Source organism: Pithys albifrons, chromosome 8, assembly GCF_047495875.1.
Source record: "Pithys albifrons albifrons isolate INPA30051 chromosome 8, PitAlb_v1, whole genome shotgun sequence".
NCBI classification, from domain to species: Eukaryota; Metazoa; Chordata; class Aves; order Passeriformes; family Thamnophilidae; genus Pithys; species Pithys albifrons.
The window spans coordinates 29,189,005-29,209,094 of record NC_092465.1 but is presented as its reverse complement, the minus strand read 5'-3'; the positions used below and the strand labels follow the sequence as shown (position 1 = coordinate 29,209,094).

General features: G+C 45.3%; 1 protein-coding gene across 3 annotated transcripts in view; it reads left to right on the top strand.

Moving 5' to 3' along the window:
• The window catches only part of PLCL1 (phospholipase C like 1 (inactive)), a 192,265-nt gene extending 174,655 nt beyond the window's left edge, over window positions 1–17,610 (top strand). For all 3 annotated transcript variants that reach the window (XM_071562554.1, XM_071562555.1, XM_071562557.1), the window contains exon 6: window positions 15,559–17,610. In XM_071562554.1, coding sequence (XP_071418655.1) covers window positions 15,559–15,741 — 183 coding nt within the window. In that variant the 3' untranslated portion in view covers window positions 15,742–17,610. The remainder of the gene's footprint in view (window positions 1–15,558) is intronic.
• The last annotated feature ends 2,480 nt before the right edge of the window (window positions 17,611–20,090 follow it).

The following is a 20,090-nucleotide window of genomic DNA, read 5'->3' as shown; positions in this document are numbered from 1 at the left end:
GGATAGGCAGATCTTTCGTGTACCTGGCAGAGTGCTGTTCTCTACTGATCTGGTTGATAAATGCCTCCTCCATTAATGGTGAATGCATTGGTTTTTATCTGTCTTACCTTAGCCCAAAGGAAGGAACCAGAGCTCTTTAAAAGACTCTGTGGATTTTGTATCTGGGGATGGAAACATGTCAAGTTATTTCAACAGTGTGTATTAGGGTACAAGGAGTGTAATCCCAGTCCCTCAGGAATACTAGTTAATCAGCTGGAATATCCTGTTCTTCCTGGCCCTGAGCCACGCTGCCGGAGCATTGCTCCAGGGAGGATGTAGTGACCATAGCATGACCGCTCTGGGTACCTGGCTGTTTCCTGCGAGTTTTTGAAGTCCTAGTGGTGTTTCTGACAAGGTCACTGTTTCGGTCTGCCAAAATAGGTGTCCAGCTCTCATCTTGTGTAGGCTGGCAGCTCAGTAAAGCCCTCTGCCTAGCTGTCTGTCCTGCCTCAGTTACCCCTCTGTGCTCACTGTCATCTCAGTCTTTACTGTCTCTTCTCCCCAGCCTCACATCCCCACTCCTTCTGCATCACATCGGCTGTGTGTTACAATCTGAATCGTGCTAAAGCAGGGGTGAGCTACCATGCTCTGTGTGTCCTGTTGTCCCCCATCCTTGATCTGGACTGAACTCTGCATGGTTCTGAAGCTGTCCCTAACAGTGATGCAGTTCACATGAGTTTACCACTCTATTCTGTGCCAGCTTGCCCTGGGGTGGCTGTATGGGACCTGGCACTGCTGTGCTTGTGCCTTGGGGCAGACCCATCACAGCCTGAGCCCCAGCTGTGCTGATGATGTCCTGCTTCTCTCTCAGCCTGGCACCTGGGTGTGAAGGCCAGCTTCTCCTGAAGGGGTGTGTCATCTGGTACAAAGACTTACGCAACTGGAAAAGTAATTAATTATGTTCAAGTGATAGTGTGTGAATACAAAGAGGGTTCTCCAAATACTGTTTTGAGCAGCAACAAGATTATCACCTATGAAGAGGTTATTTGAAAAGTCAGCAGATAGGGTTACAAGTTTCTTGAAAATACTCACCATTTGAGGAAAAGGAGCTAGTCCTGCACATATATGTACCTGAGCAGAACTGCAGAACTGAGCTGGAAAGCTGGTACTGTTAAGAGAGGAAGGCAGGGTGCAGGGGAAAGGTGACTGAATGTTTGTAGGTAGTTCCCCAACAAAGGAGGATTGCTTGGGTGTAAAAACTGGGCCAGTGTCATCTCCCATCCCTCAGACAAAGAGACAGTGTAGACAGAAACTGCGGGTGGCATAGGAACTTAAGCAACTTCTGCCACCCTCGCCTCCCTCCCCTACAACGGTGACATTTTCATCTGAGACATGGATATCAAAGACTGCTGTACTCGGCAGCTGAGTTAATTAGCACAACCTGAAAGTTGGGAATCTAGTTTGTGCCAATCTGACAACATGACCTCATTCAGAGGAATTATAAAGGCTGTAATGAAAGTATGAGTTTCAGCAGAAATTCACACAGTTCTTGCTTCTGTCAATGGCTGTACTAACAAAGAATGTAAGAAAAAGAGCAGCTGGCTCTGTCGCAAGCTGTGCCCAGCCCTGCCTCTCAGAGCTCAGTGTGCTGGAGTGGTGGGAGCCTTTCCTCTGGACCCTCAGGGTGTCACTAGACTTGTGCCCCAGGCAGGGCCTCTGCCCCAACACCTGGCCCTAGTGAGGGGCTTGGAGAGACCTTTCTTTTCCTTACAGGGTTGGCAGTGTCCCATGCTGCCTCACCTGGATGGTTATTCATGACACTAAAGGCCACAGTTAAGCAGTGCAGTATTTCTCATTTGCAGAGAGACACAAAAAGGATGTTTTTTCTTGGACTCAAGGACAGATTGTTGCATAGAAAAATCCAGGTATCTCTCAATGCAACTTGGAGGATTCCTGATGTCTCTTAAATAACATGTAAGAAGAGAGATTCAGTTGTACAACTATTATTGGAAATACATGTTACATTTTCAAATAACTTCAGTTGTATTTTGATCTCCATATATTTAGCAAATTCACTTCACAGTCTAGAAGTTGCATTTGCTGTGCTCATCTCATCCTAGCTAGCACATGTTGATGTCTCTGGCCCATGCAGAGATGACACTGATGGTGCCTGCCAAGGTGTTTTAAACTGTGGAATGCGTTGTGTTCTGGTGAAGCTCTGGTGGAGCTGTGATTGCTCAAAGACTCTCAAAATATGGGTAGAGAAAATGCCCTTTGATTTCCTCTGAACATGGAGCTGGTGTGTGTCAACTCTGTGTCCTGACTGAGTCAGGGTAACCTGTAGGCTCTGAGAGGATTTTTTCCCCAAAGCTGTTGTGTTCCTATAGTGTTAAATTCCCTGGTTCATTTCAACAGGGGACTTCATGTCACTGGGGAACTTCTCCTTTGGGCAGCCCGTGCATGTGTTGCTGTTCTATGAGGGAGTGTGTGTCTGAATGAAGAGTTCCACTTCTAAAGGGTCTGTGGTGAGACAGGGCATGAAGGAGCCTCCACCCTCAGTGGGGGTTTTACTGAATTTTTGTAGGGCTGTTGAGTAGGAGGAAGGGACAAGGGTAGTGATTTGCACACGGTGGGAATGTTAAGAGAGGATCACTTGTACATCAGGTTTTTCCCAGCATTTGCTTATGGATAAATCTGAATGGTGCCATTCTCTGGGAGCTGTGACTGGTGCTAGTCTGAAAGGGTTATGTTTGAGTGCTGTGTGCCAAGAGCTCTAATGTCTTCTAAAAATTACCTTTGTGGTGCATTTTGAGCTTGTTACAGCTCCTGTCAGCAATCACTACAGTTTCCAGAGCTGAGTTTATAAATCATGGCAAGCTGACTGCCCCTTTTGTTATGTGAATTACGTGCCAGCATCTACAAAAGCTGCTCCCTGTGGGGGAATGGGTGTCTAATTTAAGATAGCTCCCTGGGGGAACTCAGAAGGCGATGAAAGCTCCATCGGAACTTCCTCCTCTGTGGCTGCTGAGAGGGTGTCTGGCTTTTCCCTGGCACTGTCGGTGGCCTCAGTCAGAACTGGTAATGTACTTTATAACCGAGTGATTCCCAGCCCCTGTGCTTTGCTGAAGCTTCATATATGTCTCTGTATGAATGCCAAGTCCTCCCCTTCTCCCTCCTGAGCACTGATAGGAGTCCTCTCTCCACATGTCAGGATGTGCACCATGCCACTGCTAGCCAGACCTTTGACTTCTGCACTTGTGTGAGTATGGTAGTCAGGGCAGCCAAACTCTGAATCCAGCAGGCAGTGATTTGCTGGCATGACCTTCCCCATTTTCATTGTGACAATCTTGCTTCCCTTACTGCTTCCTGACATTGAAAAGAGAAAATGTTCATCCACTCCACTAGATATTCCGAGGGCTGTGGTTAAAATAAACCACTCTTTAACTCAGTGGTGGTATTGATTCCTTTCTGTTGTCTGAGCCACTAGCAATAGCGGGCTGTGGAGTGAACACTGTGTGTTAATATATGATTGTTGGCAATGTGGATCTGCAGGGAGGGCTGGGACAGCTTTTTAGTGAAAAGCCACAAACTGCATTAAGTGCAAGTTGTAGGTGTTCAGTGAGACCAAGCATTTGTGCTGCAGTTATTCTTCCCCAGATCTTATGGTAGATCCCATAAGCCCTAAATGTGGCAGATGTTTCCAAAAGCTTGCTCAGGAGCCAGGGAAATCAGAGGACCAAGCACTTGTGGGGGGAAGTAAGATTTACTGTATGAACAACAGAATGGGAAACTCCAGTCTTGTATCACTGACAGCTAGTCTTCTTTTACCTGGGTCAGATGAATTCAAGTGCAAGGTGACGAAACCTGCAGGAGGTAAAAGACACTTTCTTATGGGTCATTTCCCCAGGTACCGGTGGGATCAATTTGTGGAGAAAAGCAGAGACAAAAACAGTGATTCTGTTATTTATTTTTAGATCACAAAAAGAAAAAGATTGTGTTACTGATGTCAGAAAGGCTGTGTTCATATAAGAGCAAATTAAAAATATGCAGCAGTCAGAGGAGTAAGTTAAAAATGCCTATATAATATTTTTCTCCAACATCCTCTGTGTTATGGATCAGACATAGGTACTGGCAGAAAGAGCCTTACTGATGGGCTCTGATTGCTCTGAGTAGAGTGGGGAGTGGTGATAATTGCAGGTAAGTGCTCTATGTGTTCTCACTCAGTGTCCCTGGGTTCCTGCTCCATCCTTCCAGTGACCTGGTGGTGCTGGTGTAGGTAGCAGTGGAGGGAAGCTGAGCCACATGAAGGCACTGAAAAGCACCTGAATTTTTTTTTACTTTTTCAAGCAATGACAAAGGTGGTTGGAGTTGGACAACCTGAAGGCCTAATTTAGCAGTCTAGGATGAACAGGCTGAGACTGGAGGTTGTCAGCAGCATCAGAAGGACAGTTTCCTTCAAAGGGTGGCTCAGTGGTCTGAAGATGGGTACTATAAATTCATTGGGAGATATTACTGCAGCCTTTTGTATCAGGCTTAAAAATTGAGTTTAATTTTGCTGAAAAGATCCTTGTTTTCTGTGGTATAGCATCATAATGGATTGTAAATTATGCTTGTTCAGTTTCCCTCACTGACATTTTGCAGCAATGAATGTTTACATAAATGAATACTACCCTCCCTATCCTGCACCACTTAATTTTTGTGCTTGGCTCACTCAGTTTGCTGTGTGTCTCCATTCCCCTCCTTCTCATTCCCATGCCTGTTTCTGACCCCTGCTGGTTTTCTCCTCCCCTCTCAGTTGCTTAGTTTCAGTGACTCTCTGCCTGCTGGGTCAGTGCTGCTTGCAGAAATAACCATACCCTCTCCTGTTTGTACTTGATGTCACGTCTGTGCTGGGAAGGCGACGCTGGGATTCTCCCAGGGAAGATATTCCCTGTGAGCCAGGCCCATGGGAACCTCTTTAACCAGCTCTGCTCTTACTGAGCTCACTGCCCAGTCTCGACAGCAAACATTTCGTTCACTTTAGGGGGCCAGAATGACAGGGCTGAGGTGATCAGAGCATTTGCTTTGGGATCTTTTAAAAACCTGTTTCCTCCTAGCAGTTAGGCAGTGGTTCGTGTAAGCATTTTTAGTTTCATAACTTAACCTTTCATGTGATTTGGAGATTTTGATCTCAGCTTAAAGCTTTCTCCTTCAGCATAAAGTTGTTTGTTGCCCGTGCTGCATGTGCACAGGTTAGAAACTGGCTGTCCACAGCACCTTGCATGAAGGGAGGAGACCAACCAACCCAGCCAAGTGTCATGTCCCACTGGGGCAGTAGGAACAGGGAGCTCAGGTGGCTTCTGCAGATTCCTGTGCCCCCATCAGCTGGTGATATTGGCCAGTTGCCAGCACAACAGGAGGATTTGCCAACCATTTATTTAGTTGCTAAGACATTAGTGCTTGTGGGAGGGGGTTGCTCAGAAAGGAGAGCATAAGAAGCTGCACGTGAGAGCTGTTCTTGAGGGTGCTCTGTTACCTGTCCAGCAATGCTGTGCTCTGACTGGGACCATTGGATTTCAGCTTGATTAGATTATTTCAGTTAGTATTAAGCACAGCTGTAGGTATTTGTTTCAGCTGTGTTTGTGTGACATTGCTGCAACACTCTCCCTCCAAAATAACCCCAAACCAGCACAGGTGCCTGTTGTCTTCAGTCAGAATCATCTCAGAGTTGGCCACTAAACCTTTCCAGGTTCTAATGAACTTAAGGTACATTTTGCTGTCAATACTGAGATGAAGGTCATGATTTTGATGTTAACTGTGTGCTTGCAGCTTAGGCAGCTGTGAGTCAACACAGAGGGCACCAGGGAGCTGGGGGTGCCAACTATTCCCAGCCAAATGTTTTGCTTGGGGGGTTGCTTTGCACAAGTGTAGTGTTCTGTTAGCTGCAAAACATATCTTTTCCTGAAGTTGGTCCTTTTACTCAGAAAAATTAAATGCAGAAAAAATTGTTCGCTTTCTGCCTCATTTTAATTTCCTTTGTTTTGTTCTTCTGTGACTCTCTGGATTTTACTGGAGTTGCCAGCAGGTGCTGGTACAGGTACCTGTGGAAAATTGGGGTTTGTGACCAAAGGAGGAATAAGAAATAAATGTCTGGACATACAGCTTTGATTTCCATCTCATGGCTGTGTATCAAGAATAAATAATGCCCTAATTTCTTCATTGATGTGGGATTTTCTTAGTATTAATTTTACACTCCTGGGCTCCCAGCCAACCCTTTGCTTTCAAACTTATCACCAGAGAAAAAGGCAGGACCATAGCAGGTTGACAGCCATACATTTGTGGCTGTGCCTGCAAACTGTCTGCTCGATGTAGTGCCTGGGAGACACACAGGCAGCTGAACAGCTCAGCACATGGCTAACATCAAATTAATGGCATTATTTCTGAAAGCAAATTCCTACTGAAACACAGTTACAGTCAATGTTCACATTCATTGCTTTTGACAGCCTGATATAATGTAATTTAATTTCAATGCCCAGATGGGAGAGAAGCATAGGCATTTTTTAAAAAAATGAAAATAAACCCCCACTCTTTATATATAATATGCCAGCTTGAAGGAATAGGTTAGTAACCATACAGTGCAACTGATTTGCAAGAGCCCCTGGGTTTCAGTGGAGAGCTCTGTTTAAAGATCAATAAGGAAGGCTGTAGCATGAGTGCTCTTGCCACTTTGCTGTTCTAGAAAATGCTTCACAATAATTCCTTGTCAGGCCTTGGTCTGGAGCCAGTAGTTTGGGAGAGCACTCAGCTGTGTCAGAGAGCAAGCTGGCCATGTATGCCCTTCACCTTTATCTTGTTAGGCAAATCCTGTAAGAGAATTACGAATGCAGACCCTCTTTGCTAAGTTGCCATGGCTGCACAAGGCAGTGATATACTCATTCTTGCCAACTGCCAGAATCAGAAGTTTTTCTAAGTATTTATTTTGTTGCTAATTGCATGACTGTTCTCTTTGAGGTTCTCCTTGTAGGATAGAAGTGTTTTGTTCAGTTCCAGCTCCCAAGCTGCACTCAAAGTCTGTTTTGGGCTTTGTCATATGATTTGGGAATATATAAGTGGCGGGCTGGCAGTTTTGTAAAAACTGTGGGATCTTAACCTGCTGTGGTGCAGTGGGAACTGTCTCTTGATACCCAGTACAGCCATTTAGATTTTGCCTGCACCGTTCCAATGGCTGGAAAAGAAGGTGAGAAATGCTACAGGTGTTTTTCAATGGAGTGCCATACCAGCAGAGGCAGACAGCATTCCCTCTTCCCAACTACTCACATCATGCCTTGTGCTCTGGGATTGACTGCTTGGCTGTGCAATGAACTGTCACCAGCCTCCTAGAAAACTAACAAGGCTAATGCAGAACACCTGTGTAAATTCTTTTAAATCATCCTCTCCAATGCAGACCCAAATGGCAAATGGAATAAGTTTAAAAGTTTTTGGGTTTTGCAAGGGACAGCCTAATACTGAACATTGGTCTGATTGGTCTAGTTTGGGAGTGTAAATGTAAGTAGGTAGAATCAGATGGAAGTGGTTTTCAGGTGACCTGAACATTGTTCTTAACACACCACATTTACTCTTTTAGCATCAGACTCCATCCCTGGGTCAGAATCCCCCTCTACAGTCACAAATCCATTGGGTGTGTAAACAGGGTAGTATAGCACAGGGTGCAAGTTACATTCTGATTTCTGCTTTACTTTGCTCATTATTTATTGATTAAAATATATTCATTACTTTTTATTGAATTCCTCTTTGTCCCTTTGCTGTGGTATCAGACCACCTAGAGAGATCTGTGCCTCAGAGAGGACTGGGCAGATACACTGGACCCGGCTGGGTACTCAGGGTGAGCTACAGCCGAACGGGCTCTGGAAGGGAGAATCCAGACTCCTGTCCACCTTCACTTGAGCTGCTGAGAGATCTTTCTGCTTTTATACAGGGACAGGTTGCTTTGGAATTGGCATGTGAATTTTCCCAACACTAGGAGTTACACTGGAGGTTTGTAGGACTCACTTACTGGGAAGGATTCTGCTTTGTAAATGGTATTTGCAGAGATGGTTGCCCCTTGGCTCTTCAGGCAGCAGTTGTGCTTAGGTTGGGTCTTGCTGGCAGGAGGCTGCTGGCTGGGATGTATCACCTTAGGCCTGTGTGTCTTGGCAGGGCAGCAAGTGGCCTCAAAGCTTTGAGTGTTACTTGCAGATGTGGTGTAATTTTATAGACTGGTGCAAAGAGGACTTTTTTCTCTGAGTAAGCAGTAAAACAGCTGGGACATACAGTGCAGTCAAGGCTGGTTTTGTGCTCCTGGTGCTTTTCCTGGGAAACTGAGCTCTCTGAATCCACTCAGGCTCCTGTGCAGTGAGAGACAGGCAGGAAAGCCTGGAGCCTGCATCCACATGGCTGGTGCAAGAATTAAATGGAGAAAGGATGAAGTGAGGAATAATCTGGGTTAGATACAGAAATACCAGGAGATTGATCCTGTTAACTATCCATCTCCTCCTCCTTGTCATCTTCCTCATCCTTACTTTCCTAGTTTACCCAGCTGCTGGCTACGATTTGTTGAGCAGGTCAGCCCTAGAGCTTCTGACCTGCTTGCTTGGCACAACTTTTGATTCCATTTGAATGCTCATCTAAAAACTCAAGTTCATCTTGTTTTTATTATTTAACCTTGGGTCAAAGATGCACATGACGATCTGTTCCACAATAGTTACTCCTTCCTGCTCTTGCTTACAGAGATTTAGCACTTCATATAATGGTGACTACCCTTCCCTAGTGTATTGGGTTTCTGTGGCCAGGTTTTGGGACCTGGGGGGCTACAGGGGTGGCTTCTGTGAGGAGCTGCCAGAAGCTTCCCCCATGTCAGACAGAGCCAATGCCAGATGGCTCCAGGATGGATTTGCCCCTGTCCAAGGCTGAGCCCATCAGGAATGGTAGTAATGCCTTTCTGTTAACATATTTAAGTTATTGTGCAGGTAAAAATTTCAGCCAGAGAAGAGCATAGGGAGTATGTGTGAGCAGCTCTGCAGACACCAAGGTCAGTGGAGAGGGAGGGGCAGGAGGTGCTCCAGGTGCTGGAGCTGAGGTTCCCCTGCAGCCTGTGGTGAAGCAGCTATGCCCCTGCAACCCAGGGAGGACCACAGGGTGCAGAGATCCACCTGCAGCCCATGGAGGAGACCCACACTGGAGCAGGTGGATGCCCAAAGGAGTCTGTGGACCGTGTGGGAAGCCCATGATGGAGCAGGGTCCTGACAGGGACTGGCTGACCCATGGGCAGAGGAGCCCATGCTACAGCAGGTTTCCCTGGTAGGAATTGTGGCTTGTGGAAGACCCACACTGGAGCAGCCTGTGCCTGAAGGACTGCACCCCATGGAAAAGTGACCCACATTATGGCAGTTTGTGAAGCATGTGGATGGACTCATGTTGGAGAAGTTCATGAGGGAGTGTCTCCTGTGGGAGGGACCCCATGGGGAGCAGGGGAAGGACTCTTCTCCCTGAGCAGTGGCAGAAACAACTGACCATTCCCATTCCCTGTCTACCTGTGCTGCTTGTGGGGAGGAGGTAGAACTTGGAATAAGGGAGGTGCAGGGGGAAGGTGTTTTTAAGTTTTATTTTACTTCTCATTCTCCTACTCTCATTCTGTTAATAATAAATTTAATTAATATCCCCACTTTGAGTCTGTTTTGCCCATGACAGGCATCAGTGAGTGATCTCTCCCGGTTCTTAACTCATGAACCCCTTGGTTGTATTTTCTGTCCTCTGTGCAGTTGCAGAGGAAAGTGAGAGAGTGGCTTTAGTTGGTACCTGGCATCCATCCAAGGCCAACTCACTGCACCTAGGTGGATATTATCTTTTTCATACATCTCAAATCGGTTCTCTGTGTGATGTAATTGATTCTCAGCTGTGTTTCCTTCTTGCAAATTTTTGCCAGACCCTGGTTTCAGAAATGGGAGAGAAGGTCTCTGGCTGTCAGTAACATGCTGATATACCAAAATGAGATGCTCAGTTTGACATCTGAAATTACTAGCAGATATTGCAAAATGTGATGACTCAGGCCCCAGCAAGCTCTCGGTCGGATTGCCTGATTTACTCAAAAGTTGTTGCTGGGTTCAGCCAGGTAGAAGCAAGCTCTTGTATTTGGTTCAGAGTGGGTAAGTGGGAAGCTATACCCAAAACTCAGACCTTAAATGATACACCAGTAGCACCAGGAACGCCATTTAAGTACCATCTTTTCTATTTGTGGCCTTTTTATTTTTCTGACAGGAAGTGAATTTCTGCTGTGCAAGAGTTTAAAAATAAATTTGAAAGTGACAATTTGGCCCTGCTTTTTCTGTGATATAACTAATTTTTGGACTCCTTTGTTTTTCAGTGTGTGAGAAGTGATTATATGTTTTGTGTCTACTCTCTGTGCAGTAATTTTTCATGCCAACATGTGCATCGTGATCTCTGTCACAGACAATAAAGCAAAACTGTTGACAAACTATATGCAGGAATAAAGAGAAGGGTGGGGGGTTGAAGTCTGCTTTGATACAGCAACACCCTGTATGTTTTTGGAGTAGTCTGTTCTGAAATGTGAATATATCATAATCAGATTGATATCAATTGTTCCCACATTTAACTTTGAAGGAGGCATGGAAAAATATCTGCTTTTTGTAACAAGTATAACACAGCAGTCTAATCACTTCATTAGTGATTTCCTCCCCAGGATTACATTTTCAAAGCCATGTGCAATCATTTAATTGTGTGCCTCCTTATTAATACTAAACACAATTAAAGTCCCACTATGATACTTTGGAAATACACCCTTTGCAGTGGATGCTGCCTCCACACAGAGTATCCCAGTGCTACAGCAGTTCTCTGGCATTTTGGCTATCTGAGTCCCTTGGCACAGTCAGTGCTGTTCCCATACCCGAGTTGCCTCTGAAATGTAGAGCGACACAATGCTTGGGGCTGTTTTATGTGACTCTGTCTGGCTTTCTCAGCCAACCACTGGCGACCACTGGCAGTCTCTTGAGCTTTACTTTGTGATTAAATAGTAATGTAAGAGCTTGATTCTTTGAGAAAAAGTTTAAAAATAACAGTAGTACATGAGCATGATGGGGGATGGGTGTTAAGACCACTGTTATTTATTTCTGTTTACTCAGCCCTTGAGGATTGGAGAGGAAAGCTCCCATGATGTGCTGTCAGAAGATGTGTCTGCCCAGGAGATAAGCAACTGTCTGCTTTAGCAAGCAGCAGATTACAAAATGGCTTTCACAGCAACTGTTTCAGCCTCCCTGGAAACAAAGCCAGTTTTGAACACCAGGAAGGTCCTATTGCTCAATGTGGGATTTTCTACTTCCCCTGTCAGTGCAGTTCACTTCTGCATGGGCTGAGTGGTGGCCTTCAGGGTCCTCCTGCAGCCCCTGCTGCTGGTGTGGGCACCTGCCAGCACAGGGGCTGCGGGTCCTGCCTGTGCCATGCTGAGTCCCCAGTGCTGCGGGGTGCCCACAACTGGCAGTGCCTTGTGACCTACATGTTGTGGGGTGTTTCCTAGAAAGCATAGGGATAGAAATAGCAATTACCCATGCCTGTATATTTATAGCTGTGCAGAAATAGGCATGCAGTGTATATAAAAGAAATAATGTTGTGAAGTTGAACACAAAGTGATGCACTAACCTTACTCACCTTTCATTTCCCCAAACCTGGAGTGGGTTGCTGTTGGATATAGAGCTGTCACCTTGACTCATAAAAACTTAGGTGTTTGATTTGGAAAAACACCAGTTGAACTAACAGCATAAGGAGTTCGTCCTGTCTGTGTCCATTGCCAGTGTCTTATGCTTCTTAAAGCCTTTCATGGGTTGTCACTGAAACTGAGCCATATTTAAAGGCATGCCAGATTATCGGTTTGCTAAGCAGTCTTAACCTGTCAAGGTAACGGCTTATAATCTTACAGTTGCTTGACAAGCTGCATTATTTGTACACTAATGTTAATTTGTGCTGAGACTCTGTAGTTAGGTGTATGAAATCTGACATTTAATATTCCCTAACTCTAAATGAAAATGGGACCCTTGATCAGTTTTTCAGGTAGAACAATTGATTAATCTCTTCTGGCTTAATTCACTGTCCTGCCCAATGCTGAGTTTTAACTTTCTCACAACTATTTATTTTCAGAAGGGCTGATGATACTAATTACAGAAGGGAGGTGAATGAAGAGATGCCAAAGTGGACTGTCATGACGTCTCTTTGTCTGGAGGAGAGATGCTTTGTTTGTAAAGGCAAGAAGGATGGTTTTGTGCACAGATATGATCACAAGGACTAGTTTATGAAGGATGTTCCAATGCAGTCATACTTGTAAAGTTTACTCTAGCTTCTATCCAGTATTTAGTTCGTTAAGGTGTTGACACACTTTTGCTGACATTTTTCATAAGTGGATTATGCGCACAGCCAGTTTTCAAAGCAGACAGATGGCTTTTCAAACAGAGCATGCCCACAGATTTTTTTTAATGGTGTCTCTAGAATTATGACAGCTCTGTCAGAGGGGCTAGTTTGTCATTAATTTTCTCATGACAGATTCAAAATAATTTTTGCTCCTTCAGCTTGCTCAAATGAACCACCTGTTTAAAAATAATAAACCACAAGGAGACTAAGACATAAATCAATTGATCTGTTCATGAATGGAATTGCACTATTTTGATAAGACCATTTCTGGTTTTAGATCACTGTAAAATAAGAATGTCTTCAAAATACTGGAAGTATGCTTAGGAGGAGTGTGTTTCTTTTTGGAACATGAAGACATGTTGTGCATTGCCTCAGACAAAACCTGTAATCTGAATTGCCTGGTTACTCAAGTGTGAAATCAGAATATGCATAAGGGAAAGGGCGTGGCTCAGCACTTTCACAAGGGGTGTGAAGTCCCTTGGCTTCTGAGGACTTCAGATGGGAGTCTTGGCAGGAGAGGCTTAGGCTGTCATCCTCCAAGCGGTGTATTGAATCCCAAATAGCTCCCTTCAAATAAATGCCTCAGTCCTTGGATGAAGAAACAGTTTGTGGGCCACTTGAGAAAGATTTCCATGCTTTGCCCTCACCCTGAGAAGGAAGAGATGTGAAGGAAGAGGCATAGACTTCACTGAAGATTTTTGTGTCATCCTATGGAGCAGTATGTGTCTCATGGCTGTCCATGACAGGAAATTCTCCTGTGTGCATGGTGTGGGTGAGTGCTCCCACTGCCCACGGTCGTGCTACAGCAGAGGATGGGCTCCTGCAAGTGTTTCTGCAGACACCCAAACTAAGGGGGCACTAGTGCTTTAGGGTACTGGGCCTTCATGATCATGATTATACCTCTCTGTTACATTGGCTGTCGCAGGGTTTGGACTTAGTTGTTCCTTGTACTGTAGTGACATCTATTTTGAGTTGCTTCTTGCAAATAAGGGGCACAAATACATAGTGCCAGGTTTTAGTTGGAGAAGTTAAGGCTGCAAAGCATCGTCACACTGATTCTTTTCAGCTCATTGGTGCAGCTTTTGGTGTCTTTGGTCCTGTGTGCGTGATAAGAAAAAGCAGCCACCCCACTGCAGCCAGGGGTATCTCATCCTAAAACCAAACTGTTTAAAACTGCATTTCAAGATGTATTGAGATACCCCCTTTTTGATAATGTTATGATGTCATTAATGATACATATTTTCTTATGTTGTTGTGCTGTCTGTGTCACTACAGCACTGGCACTATTCCTGTGCCAGTTGCAGACAAAGGGAGACCAAGGTAGTGTGGGTTGGGTGCTGGAGGCAGCTGTGAGGCTCCTCAATTCCTGCCTACAGTCTTTAACCATAAGCAAAACCTCTGACCTAAAAGCAAGATCATGAAATATCTGCTGCATAATTTATTCTTGTTTTGTTTTTTCAAACCCTGCCTTCTCACTGGATCCAAAGCTATTTGTCTGTGTATTCCCATAACTGTCATGCTGCTGGATACAAATCCCTTCAAAAGAGCTTCATACCAAACAGCACAGAGCCACTCATGCAGTCCCAGTGCTTTTTGCTATTTTCACACTGAGTTGTATTTCCAGCATCTGGATAGTGATTTGCATCGTTCAGCAGGGACAAATCCATGACAGCAGGAGATGAGGCAATCACGTTCTCAGGCACAGGCTGCCATCCCTGGATGATGTGGTTTCCCACGTGGTGTTTACTAGTACAGCAGACTTGCAAGGCCACCATTGTTTCTTCATTGTGAACATTGTTTACAGGGGCTCAGGCATTGTGAGTCCAGTGCCAGGCGCTGGTGAAAAGGGAGCTGTGCTCATTGGTGTGGGATAAATCCTTCCTCTTAGCTCTAGGAAAAGGGAGATGGAGAGATATGCCCACTGCTGGAAGGTGTCATGCTGTGGCTCATCCAACAGATCTGAATTGTTCTGAAAACCAAAGGATGGACAGTGATCAGTCGCCCCTCCAGTGAGCCCCAAGTCCTGCTGTAATGTCTGTTGTCTCCTCTGAGACCTGTGGAAGTGCCTGTGCTTTGCAGGAGGTCAGGTTGGGTTGCAGGGATGTGAATGTGACATTTCAGTCAGTGGAGGTATTCCTTCTGAATGTGTGTGTAACCAGCTGCAGCAGGTGTTGTACTTTAAGCTGTACTTCGGGTGACATTAGGAGAAGAGCTCAGGTTCTTAGTGATACTGAATTTTAATGACCAGATGCACGTCCTGGCTTTTATTTATTTGTATCCTGTAGGACCAGAATCTTCTTGCTTCACAGCACTTGAGATATCAATATTGCATAAATATTCATTTTGGCATTTCTGAACACCAGCTCCTTAATACAAATTTCATGTAACACATTTTTCCTGATTGTTGCAAATTGGATTGACATCCTGTTGGTCACCTCACCTTTACATGCCATGAGAAGATACAGAAGCAGCCCTCTGCTCATGAAGTCTTGTTCCCATCGCCTCCTTGAAGGTCCCAAACAAAATGGTTCAGAGGTGTTCCCTGTAGCAATACAGGATAATGTGTTCCATAAGGGCATGCAGCTTGGCCTGCCTCTGCTGAAGGAGGGCTCAAGGCTGAGGAGCAAATCTGAGTGGAAGGAGGGTTGGGTTACCAGGGTCTCACAGCTTGTAGGGGGTCCCTGGCTTGGGGACACATAGCCATTGCCATGCGGTATCTGATGCCAGGGAACAAGGATGGAGCAGTGGCATGGAGGGGGGGTGCCATGTGCCATCACTGCCCTGTCACTGGCAGGTCCTTGCTGTTGACTGTGGAAGAGGAAATGCCATCCCCCACAGCCTCCTTCAGTCCAAGCACAAATTACCTCCCAAGAGATGGTGGCCTGTAAGTGGTCGGAGTCTGGTGTCTGCCCTGCTCACCCTGTCCAGTGTGCTGGCTGCTGCCTTCCTCACTGAGTTGGTGCCAGGCTGCAGAAGGGGCTTTGGTCTCGTTCAGAGAGAGCAGAGAGGATTTGAGAGGGGATCTGGAACCTGTTCCATGGCACTGAGCAATATGCCCCAGAGACAGTGAGAGCAGTGTCACCGCTTTCGGTGCTGCGTGATGTGTGCAATCCCTGACTCTCTCATGCCTGTCTGTCTGTGCATCCTCAGGGCCAAGGAGATCTCCTGAAGAACGCCAAGAACGAAGCCCTGGAGAACATGAAGCAGATCCAGCTGGCGTGCCTGTCGTGCGGACTGAGCAAAACTGGAAGCGGGCACGCGGATGCCAAGTCCAAACGGTGCCTGGAGGCAATACAGGAGAAGGATACCGGCGATGAGAATGGGAGGCTGTGAGGGGAGGCAGAGCTGTCGCATTTGTCATAGATTTCAATAACTCTAAACTATTTTTTAAAGCATTTAAAAAGTCACACGGGAGTGCCCTCTACAGGGTGTGATAGTATTGAAATCCTCACAGTGTCAGTATTTTAATGCAGTTAATTTATCTAAATTAAGCTCTGGTAGTGAGATTTCTAATGAAGCCAAGCTGTCTGTATGCAAGTGCGTGTGTGTGCGCACACATGCCAATCCTGTAAACGCCCTTTCATGCATTGCATTAGCCATTCGCTAATTTATTCCTTTGTCGTCTTTGAATACGGGCAGTTAAATGCCTCCCTGACATCCGATCCCGTCAGATCTCGGAAGCTGAGCAGGGTCAGCCCCGGATTAGTACTTGGATGGGAGACCTCCTGGGAAATGCCGGGTGCTGTAGGTTCTAGTCCTGAGGACTTCACTGGCACCGTCCAAGCTCGCTCGGCCGTGGCAGATGAACCTCAGGACTTAAACGGTGGGGCCAGTTCTGCGCACGCTGAGCCTCACCTAAAATCCACTGCGCAGGCTGGAAGGGCACATCCACGTGGGGACAGCCCTTCCCAAATCTTCGTTCGCGAAGTTTGGCCATGCATACATACATCTTTGAATAAGCCTGTTCATTCTGAAGATCAAAACAAATTGAGAGCACTTGTATCAGTTCTGGGCTTTATTTTACTCTCCAGCTTTTATCATTTAACTTATAGGTTGCATTACTGTTATGCTATTCAAACAAACAAAATACAAGTATCACAACTGATTTTGTGAGGACAAAACCAGTGATTTGCTGCAGACCCTGAAGGCGATTTTTTAATAAACAACTGCAGCCAAGTAAATGTGATATTAAGTGGTTGGAATTGCTAGGTAGATTATCAGTAGATTTGAGATGTATCTTTTGCTGAATTTTAGCAAACTGCTCTTCAGGGTACACCCAGATAGCACATACTAATGTAAGAACTAGCTCTGCTTTATTTCATTCCAGCAAAACATTGCCACTTTGTAGATCTGCAGGACAGCTACAGTCTTTGCTGGCAGGCATTAACTTGAGCAGTAATGAACATAGCTAGTCAGTCCTGTAGTTAGAACTGTGAAGGTGGTCATGAACTCTGAAGGTGAGCTTCAGGCTGTTCTGAAACATCCAGTGGTGCCAGTATTGGACAGAAGGTTTCCCAGATTTCACAAAATGTGAGCTTTAGTGCAAGAGGTGTGAGAGGTCAGACCTTGCTTGCCGCCTTTACTTAGATGTTGAAGTCAGTTGGATGAAGCAGGCAGGATCTCGCCTTAGGTTTTTGTGGTTAAGAATCATGCTGTGCCAGAAATTTAAAGCAGAACTGCAGAACTGCTGCAGAGATAGTGTGGAGTTTGGGGAAAAACAGCATACCAGTGTTTTTGTGCAGCAGTTACAAATATCCTGACGTGTCATATGCTTAGGGTAGTTCTGAAAATCAGGTGCCTCTTCATGCCACTGTAGAAAGGAGACGGAGAATGTCACAAAGCAATGCATCCTCATCCTTCCCTGTGTCTGACTCATGTGTGCTCACAACATTCATTTCAATTGTTTAGGTACTGTGCTTGAGTGTAGTATTTGTGTTACCTTTAACAGGACTAAGTGTTTTATGGTTATAAAAAAGACTATATTTATTTAAAGCCTTGCTTTTATTTTTAAAAGCTACTTTTTAAATTAATTTGATTAACAAATATGCTAATTTTCTGAACTTAACAAAAAGTAATTGCTGAAAGTTTGATCATTGGAAAATCTTATATAGGTATTGTGTTAAGTTATTTTTGACTTCTTAATAACACTATTATGTTCATGTTGCACATTACTGGGAGAGTAAAGCTATGAAACAACTTTGACCCATGTTTTTACAGTGTTCTTACACAGAAGGTAACCAGTGATCCTGGATAAGGGTGGGTTAGAGGGAATAAGTTGATTGTGAGAAGGTCCTGCTCTAACAGGAACTGTGTTACTGCAAAGGTTATAACTCAGATGCCTTAAATACCATTTCAGTAAAGTTTGCCATACTTGTTCAGATCCAGCCCTAAATCCTCTGTTTATTTCTCCATTATGAGTGTGTGATCAGACTTCATTGAGGTCTGGAGAAGTGTCTTTTGTGTTTCAGGCAAGGCATAAAGCTCAGGTCAATAGTTTAAGTGTGCACATTCACATTTTGCCCTCTTGGGTTACCTTCCTGATTTCATCATGAGTTGTGTTAAAAAAAAACACTTGGCCTTCAGTATTTACAGTTAGGGAGGATGGAAACTGTTAACCCAGCACCACCAGTTGCAAAGGGTCAACCTTTGAAAAGTATCTCTTCAGAAGAGAGAGGTTGCTTCAGGAAGGGTGAGTGGCTTGCCTCTTGGTACTTCCTTTAAACCTAGACAGAACTTGACTTTCTCAATCTAAAAGGCTATCCTAATGTCTGTACTGGAACTGCTGGCAAAATACCTTCTAGTGCCCCTGCCTTCTCTGATGCTATGACCAAATTAACATAAAATTCATTAGAGAAGGGCTTTTTTTCTTTGCTCACATGGGGAGGGGGTACCACATAGCTCTCACTGTAGAAGCATTAGCGGGACCAGAAGTGGCTGGATGGAAATCCCATAGCATGCATGTACACACCTTTCATGCCATGTTCAGCATTCATGTCATGTCCAGTGACAAGGTCATTCTGCATGGCTTTCTGTGCCAAAGTACAGGGAGCAGAGAATTTTGGATGCCCTGGATTGCACCAGGCTAGTGGGACCACTCCTGGTGCTGGCACCCAGAACTCCACGGCTGAAGCATCTCCATTCTCACTCCTGCACCAAGACAGGACTGGCAGCAAAAGGTCATCTCACCTTCATCTGAGCCCCTTTGAAGTCACCTGGAATGAAAATGAATAAAAAAGTGTCAGTTGTAATAAAAAATCAGCCTTGAAGGAGTACACATGGAAAAATCACATCCAGCATCAGCAGCAAAACACACACAAGGGACTGACTGCCTGGCCTTTTGGGGAGGTGTTTCATGGCATGCCTGGCTTCCTGCAGTGGAACAACAGCCTTCTCTGGGCCTCTGCAGGTACGATTTGCCTGATGTCCGATGTGAATGGGTGAATATTATCTGTTTCACTTCTATGGAAGTGAAGTCAGGAAAGTGCTACAGGTATTTGCAATTGTTTACAGTGTACTTTAGCAAGTATCAGAGAAGGTCTCAAGGACTGGCATGGGAAGGTGTCTGGCAGAGGGAGTACAGGATTGAATGTACGTGGGTTCTCTGCCACTGAGTCCTACATCTTTACAGTATTTATTTTCACTGTGTCATTCTCTCAATGTAAAATAAGATTGATTATGTTTTCCTTCCCAGGCACAGATTAGATTACACATTTCTGAAACACCTTTAAATTTGCTGTTGCTCTCAGGAGAACAACCAGGCACTGTGTTTGGGCTGTCCTCTGACACCAGTGTCTGCCCAGTCCTTCCCTTCCTGGTGAGCACACGTAAGCCAGCACATGTGAGGAGGGCTGAGCTGTGACCTGCTCCCCTCATGGGTGCATTGGTTACTCCAGTGGTCAGGGGTACATTGTCCTCATGTGTGTCTGACCCCTTCCAAACTGTGTCCTTGGTCAAGTGTGGCAGGGGGGCAGCCACCTCAAGGGTATTGAGTTCTGCAGATTACCCAAGCAAGGATGGGGCAGGTGGCTCAGAGAGGCCTTGGCAGCACCTTCCCTGTGGCACGGGGCTGCAGCATGACCTCTACCTGTCAGTTTGGCACTGGGGCTCATGAGAGAAAGGTTTCACTTGGATTTTGCTTCTTACGCACATACGCAAAGGAATCCAGTCATGAGGCATGGGAAGAAGCCAAATTAGTCCAGCTGTTCACGGACCTGATTAGTCTTAAATCAGCAGGACTTGACCCCTTTCCCTTCCCTGTCCTGAGCTCAACACGAGTTAAAGCACCATGCTGTTTGGCTGCTTTCTGTATCATTTTTCAGGCATTTAGCTCTCTGTTCTTAAAAGGATAATGCAGCTTCCCAGCGCGAACAAGGTGAGAGTTTTGTTCATATTTCTGAAATTCATCTCCCAAAATAGATTGTTATCAGATAATTGCATGCACGGAGAGCATTCCTGTACAATAATCCATCTCTTCAATCTCTCTGTTCAGACTAAAATATTAGGTCATAGCCTCCTTGGCCTCTGTCCCACTCCTACAAGGATAGGCAGTAGCCTCACACAGGGACAAACTCAGGAAGCTTTGGATGAAAAAAGGTGAGGGGGTCACTGGAGCAGTGTCTTCTTGCCTCCACCCCTTGCTGTGGGGCTGAATATGGTGCCCTTGGCTCATACTGCAGGAGCAG